This window comes from Anopheles darlingi, chromosome 2 (genome assembly GCF_943734745.1).
Source record: "Anopheles darlingi chromosome 2, idAnoDarlMG_H_01, whole genome shotgun sequence".
NCBI classification, from domain to species: Eukaryota; Metazoa; Arthropoda; class Insecta; order Diptera; family Culicidae; genus Anopheles; species Anopheles darlingi.
The window spans coordinates 54,838,283-54,845,604 of record NC_064874.1 but is presented as its reverse complement, the minus strand read 5'-3'; the positions used below and the strand labels follow the sequence as shown (position 1 = coordinate 54,845,604).

Here is a 7,322-nt window from a genome sequence, read left to right as displayed (position 1 = left end):
GGGTAATGCTGCTGTAATCCTTCTTGCTGTTCGGCTTCAGCGGAATAACCGACAAGTGGCTCGTTGGTGACGTTGTTGGTGCCAACGGTTCAACTCCAGCCGTCGACACTGGCTTCGACTGTATCTTGACCGCCTTTTCGAAGAGTGTCCGTTCCGAAGGCAATACCTCTCGTGACCGCACTCCAGTCGTTGCTACAACCTGCGGCTTTTGTGCTGCATCGTACTGTTGCTGCTGCTGTTGCTGTTGCTGTTGCTGAAGAATCTTCTGTTGCTTCTTGAGGAAATCCTGATGCAGCTGCTGCACCTTGACCTGTTGCTTCTGGTACTGCTTCTGGAGGAACTGCTCGTGCTTCTGAATCACTTTCTGCTTCTCCTGCAGCTCACGGATTCGATCGCTTTCTTCCTTCAATCGACGCTCAAGTTCCTGTTGCTGCTGCTGATAGTTCAACGTTTGCTGCAGTCCACCACCGAATTGCTGCTGCTGTGGTCCATTGAATGACTGTATCTGGGACTGAGGCTGTGGAAGTCCTACCGGGGCCTGGGCAACACCAAAGGATGGCACAATACCTTGCACGAAGGGGACATTTTGCTGCAGCTGGGGTAGTTGCTGCTGCAACGGAGATTGCTGGAACGGTGCGACATGATTCGGTTGCTGTGCCAACGGAGGGAATTGCGGCACCTGTTGCTGAGTGTGCTGATGCTGATGGTGCTGAACGAATGCTGGCGACTGGCCGTTGCCGTTTGGTTTGAAATTCGGGGGTGCATTCTGCAGTGGCAGCTGTTGACCAGTGAAGAGATTCGGTAGGTTGGCACCTTGCGGTGGTGCCTGCTGGTTGGGGAACCGTACCTGTTGGTTGTTCGCCGGGAACGAAGGTTGTAGGAATGGGGCTTGGTTCGGGGTTGGCCGTGGTGCGTTAAAAGAGTTCGTGTTATCGATGGTGTTCAGGAAGGAAGGCTGTTGGGGTGGTGGGGGAGGTGGGCCGTTGAAGAACTGTGCCTGCTGCAGTTGATTCTGTACCGAGCGCTGTTGGGGCGGTAAGCGTGTGTCCTGCTGTAAAATTTGTAAGAAATTTGGAATGAACGTGGTCTGCGTGTGGTGCTGGAAGTAGTAACGGTTTACTTGTGTTCCAAAGTTGCCTGTTGGCCTGTGTGGCGGCGGTGGTGGTGGGGGCGCTGATTGCGATCGGAAGCCGTTCACTGCCGCCGATGGACCAACGTTGTTCGAATGGTGGAAATGTGAGTTCTGCTGAGGGAAGTGTGGAGTGTTTGGGGAACCGAATGGTGGCGGAGGTCTAGCGTGTGGTTGAGGAGGAACGGGAATTTGGATCGATGGCTGTATGAAGACATTCGGTGAACGTTGGTTCTGGTGCAGATTGAAGCGATGCTGATGCTTCTGGATGTCGCTTAGAATGTGCGTCTGCTGCTGTTGCGTCAACTGACGGCGTTGGGCCTTCGGTGGAACCTGTGGAAGGCATAGAAGGGCAGGGAAAGGGCACGAGTGGCCAACAGTTAGTGAGCAACGTAGATCTGTACGCGGAATTGAGGTCACATTTGGCGACCTGTTTGCCTCGTCCTCCTCTCACTCGAAGATGCTCCATTGCATCATGACGATCGTGATGGTTAAGATCCTTTCACTATCTATAGGACCGGCGAACCGGACCATGATCGCGGTGTCTGCGGCTCGACACTTGCGTTACACAACCGGTGCATCGTCTCACTGGAACTCTATGACCAAGTGAGTCCTCTTCACTTGGAGTGTCCAAACCGAGCGAACCCATGTCATCCCTGGCCCAGTCCGCAGCAGCCGGGGTCTTTGAATCCGCAAACCTCTAGACAAACCTTCTCACCCAGAGTAAATCGAGAGCGGACAGCGCAAAACGGTTTTGTATGAACTGATGAGCCGCGGTTACGTTCACTCCACGAGTCAATGATGTAACCCCCTTGGCCGAGGCACGTTCCGGCATCGCCACTAACGGCTGCTGCTGCCGTTGCTGTTACTGGAAGGTTGCCAGCAGTGGGTCGATTGTCTGGCCGGATTTAACCAACGTAACAAGCCGGGCGGGCAAACGTTGCAGATCCAACCGTGAGTGCGCCGTCGCTGGTCAATTGTGTTACTCCAAAGGAAGTAGTGATACCAACGGTGGGCATGGGAGTGGCAACGCACTAAGGGAAGACACTCCAAATGTGCTGGCCGCGCATAAGTTACGTCAGGCGTGGATCTGCATGGTGCGCTACGCAACCAGAATCGGAACAATTGTTGGCTTGGAGGAGGAATGGTTTTTCATTCCAGCATGCTCACTCCAGATATGCGAAAGCTGGTATGTGGGAAGCTGTGCAGCCGATTCGCAATGAAACCGACGAGGCTTGGGGCGTTTATGCGGCGCTACTGATAATCACTGGTGATGCTGATGATGCAAACCGGTCATAACAGAGAGACGATGAGAGAACGTTGGTGCAAACATAGATTGACGACTTGTGCATCTGTGATAGAACCTGATCGTGTGTGACTAGTGTGTGCCTTTGTGGCCAATGAATACCCTACCGAAGACAATACCTTGTACTAATGCACCTGATGTTATGCTATGATGAAATGCGGAGCAGTTCAGTGGAGGTAAATGTACGAACATAATTGTTGGTAGTACGCTTCTTAGGTCGATCATAGGTTTTGGGATGGTGTGGGAAGGTTTTATACAGTTTATCTATGCAAACGAACTCTATGCACTGAATTGAGTTGAACTAACCGTCAGCAATCCCTCATATCTTCCATTCTTTGAAAGATAACACCATATGGATGGCAATCTCATGGATCGGTCTACAACAATGAGCTGAACTAATAATGTCCACACTACTATACACTACAGGAAGTATCGCGAAGTCGATTGATTGATTTGCGGTTATTAGAAACTCGAATGGCTGCGCATATTGTACCATTTCATTTCAAATAATCAACTATTCTTCATCGCTTCGGTTTTCGCCATTGCATCACCCCAACGACTTCGAACCATTCCATTCGTACATTCCGAGATGGGTTGGCATTCCTTGGGTATGCGTGGTCCGCGCGGACTTTCACTTCTTCCTCCGAATTCCGAAATCGCCTTTCGCACCTTCTCTTCGCATTACTCCTGGCCGGAGTGACCGGATGTATGTGTGTTTTGTGCGTGTGCTTGCTAAGATATTTTGTTTAGTTGGACATCTTTCTGACGAATCTCCGTTTCTCATTCACTCTGTTTCTCTCTTCCAAACACGTGCCTGTTGTCGGCGTATTTTGAGTCTCTTCATCTTGATGAATGTATGGCTTTGTCTTTCACCTTTGATGGACGGTTTTGGAGCTTTTCTACATACCCAAGATGCCAACCATCTCCGAACTGATCGGTCATGCTGGTTAGTTCAGGCGCGTCACGTTGATGGACAGAATTGATCGTAATTGTAATTCTCATCTCGATTGTTCTAAAATGTTCCAAAATGGTATCTGAAATTCGATCATTGTAATCATTTCCCGAATTCGGTATATTCATTAAACAAACGAGTTCCGAAATTCCTTGCTCGTGGCACCGACAGTACGTATAAACCGCGATGAGAGCATCCAAGACAGCGGTAACAGCGGTTGCTGTCTTCCGCCGTAACCACCCCGCACTGGTTACGTGGATAGTTTGTGCTTATTGCCGTGAATGTTACGTAGAGATTGCTTCTTAAGGAATCATCTTCAATCGGATGTTTGTGTCTAAAAAAGACTCCTCGCCTTCGGTACCACAATTGAAAGCGATCGCTGAAGGTGCATAGCGCAATTGCGCGACGTAAACAGGTCAACCAGGGTGCCGAAATGGGTGCCAATTTGGTCGTATACGGAAGTAGCACATGTTCAAGGATCGGTTTGGACAATTATTGCTTGCTCTCAGCCAATGTGACGAAAAGATCTACAAGCGGCAAACGAATCGATCGTATAGCGTCGGTTTTGACCATCCGAGGCCGTACCTAATTACCAGGAAATGCGATGGCACTATTCTGTACACTTCGAAAAAAATCTACACTTCTACAAAGTCCGTTCTCCCTCCTATCTAAGATGAAATTCAATCAAAACAAATCAATCATTGGTTCGTTTATTCACTGAAGATTATGTTTGGGTAAATATTCGATTAACCAACATTATGTACGAACGGACCACGAGCAAGAAGCGATGGTGAATGAAACTCTCCTTCCGTCCAACAAAGCGCTGATGATGAGGAACACTTTTGCTGGCAAGTGATCATGCGAATGCAGGTGATGATCTACTACTTTCGCCCAGCATGGATTGCATAATTTTTACACCATCCTCTACAACGGGCGCCTAGCCCAGACGATCGATCGCGTGGCAAAACTCACAGCTTGAGGTAAATTGCATTTGACACGTCCCGGTTCAACGCGGCAGCGCCCGTAATTGCCGGATGCCTAGTCTGTATCATCGTGGCTATGGCTATCGAGCAGACCATAGCCTCTCTCGAATCTTCTTTTTTGTACTATTGGTGCCGTGCAGCATCCCCTGTGGCGGAGATGAGTGGTGATGGTAGTATCGTCCACTAGGGCATCGTAAAGTGGGGATCCGTTTTCGCGTATTGTGCGCATTATGCAACCGAAATTCATCCAAAATGTTAACCACTCATCGGAAGCCTTTGCAGAAGCAGTGTTTGCTTACCTTTAGAAAGGTCCTTAAATTGAATTTCAATTTAGCGCTTCCTTTAGGTAAAGCAAGAGATGAATCTCGAATGCGAGTGAGGCTCCAAAGATGATGCGATCGTCCGCGATGCGAACAAATGGTTAGAGAAACTTAATTTATTGCAAACCCCATCCAAAGACATAGTAGTGGAGCGAAGAAAAAGAGGGAGAGAGGGAGTGCTAAATCGGAAAGGATGATATAATACTTATGATTGATTGATTGATTGATTGATTATTTGCTGAATTGCTCCTAATGAGCGAACCTCTAGTCACAAGGCGAAGGAAAACAACTTGTACAGCTTCCTCCGCTGTAGTACGATCGAGGAAAAACTGTTTTCCAATGCACGGCAATGAAGTACAGGATTGCTTCTCATATTGGCCGTCACATGGTCGCACATGGAGGTGATTGAGCCATTGGGGAGCCCCTGAGAGGCTGAGATTCAAGCACACGTGTGCCACAACTTACCGCGAACGATTTGGGGATCTAGGGAAGAAACATATGAAAAGAAAGCGAAATAGAGAGAGAGCGAATGAAGGGGGGCGAAAATTGACAAACAAACGATCATAAGTGTTTGGTCGAATGCAAGATGCTGCCTAGTGGTCAGTTGGAATGTGATCAAAAGTGCCATCGAAGTGTATGTACGGTGCGTGTCGACGTAATTTGAGCTACTATACAATCATCGAATCATCGAATGTAGTATGTCTCATACGACGACGTCAACGTTGAGCAAACAAGAGTACACAGGATTAGTGTTTGAGGTGCCTTACTATTCACAACATTTGGAAACAGTGTTGGAGAGTAGAGTGTTTGGGATACCTTATAGCGAGAGGCCTTCCATTAATCTTTGGCTTTCAAATGATTTGCTTCTACGTTTTATGATTACAGTCTTTCCATTTCAAAAGTTAGATAGAATGTGCCCAGTGTGGCCCGATGAAACAGTGAGATCATTGCCAAAATGATACCTTCCATCACATCCACCCTTTTCCCGGTGCTTCCGTGCTGTGCTGCGTGCGACACTCCTCCCGCGAGTCTAATGATACCCATTTTGCTGGAGAAACTTTCTAGCAACGCCCTTAACATCTCAACTATGAGCGGAAGTGGTCTTAAGCCGATTCACTGTCCATGCTCGGAGTGCGAGTGAATGTTTGGAACAAATCAGCTTTTAACGCCTTGAACAGCGTTTGCCCCTCAGCGAAAGAGCCTATTTACTGCACAAACTGTCGAAAGTGGGCACGACTAGGCCATGCATCGGAGGGCCCCGGGTGTTGGCTGTAGTTCGTCAACAATGTCCGCCGAGAGGCAATCAAAACGCCGACGCTTTTGCCGATGCCGGCTCAACCATGCGACTGTATCGTGTGCAGAAGATCCGAGATCTGCTTACAATGATGGCTTCTTCCCGGTGTCGAAGATTCACTTGAAACCAATGTAGACCGCCGCCAAGACACGCAATACGCATCTGGAATCGTGTCGAAGGATGGGTTTTTGTTTACGAATCGACACTGGACAAGGCGATGCAATTGTTTTGGATGGACACCCAAATAAGGTTGTCGTGCGCACGTGAAGATGAGTATGCAGATAACAGCTTTTCTCGCTTTTCTCCAGCAAAGTCGTTGCGTAAGGTACGGATCGTTTTATGTGATAATTTGAGGAGCAATCTGCCGCACGATTGCCGTTGTCGACTGTACAGACATTTTCTGTGCACGGGAGAGGACTTTATAGGGATCATCTCTACTAAGTGAAAGTTTGTGGCTAGCACATGATGTAATTTTGAGAGTAATATCTTGGAGACGTAAATATGCTCGTTTTGGCTTTTATTTCCCTTACCCCCTTTCCTCAGTGCTGGATACTCACAGAAAGGATTTTTTACAACTACACTCTCTGAGCGCAGTCTCTTAGCCAGGATGTTAATCCTTTTTAAGCGGCAAGCATTCGGAGAGGAAAGCAAAATCCTTTTTTCTTGTTTATTAAACGTCCTCCCAGCTCCCACCGGAATTTCATCTATCTCCCCGGGTTTGACATGAAATGTTCATTAGCAATTTATCGTTTGAGTGATCGTAATCTTCCAAAGACAGTCGTCTTGAACGAAAAAGGTAGTATAAGAGCACGTACGTGGCGGTGGTAATTTCCAGCATCGAAATTTGGCTAATGACCACCATTCTGTGAGCGACGGAAATGCGGCAACCTCAATTCGGCAAAGGAAAATAGGGGAGTAAAGCCGAAGCTGGAAGCTTCAAGCAATCGTCACAAATCACAATCAATAATTTGTCGTTTACAGCGGACGGCTGGACGCGGCTGGTGTCGGAGTGTATAGCGTGAGGCACGCTAAAACGCTACTTCAACTATCACTTCCGTGCCCTGGCCTCACTGGCAGGGTACAGATAAAAGGTACGAGCTACCGAACACACGAGAGGATTACAATGGTGACAACACAAAAAACAAACATTCGAAAGTCCGTTAACGCCGTAACGCAATTCCTGTGCGCCGGGCGCCGGTGATCAAACTCGCGAAAATTACATACCTACCACCGGACCAGACCAGAAGACCTGTCTACCCCTGTTGCCCCTGCACCGTGGGTTTGCGAATGACCGATGGCCAACCGAGGACAGATTCCGGAATCCGTGTTTCACCGGAA

The 7,322-nt window shown here is 48.3% G+C and overlaps 1 protein-coding gene across 1 annotated transcript in view; it reads right to left on the bottom strand.

Annotated features, from left to right (window-relative positions):
• LOC125959330 (AF4/FMR2 family member lilli) overlaps positions 1-1,964 on the bottom strand; it is a 4,615-nt gene extending 2,651 nt beyond the window's left edge. Inside the window, exons 1-2 of the mRNA XM_049692149.1 lie at positions 1,848-1,964; positions 1-1,462 (exon numbers count right to left, since the gene is read on the bottom strand). The exon at positions 1-1,462 is cut by the window's left edge and continues 1,490 nt beyond it. Coding sequence (XP_049548106.1) covers positions 1-1,462; positions 1,848-1,964 — 1,579 coding nt within the window. The remainder of the gene's footprint in view (positions 1,463-1,847) is intronic.
• Positions 1,965-7,322: the final 5,358 nt, after the last annotated feature.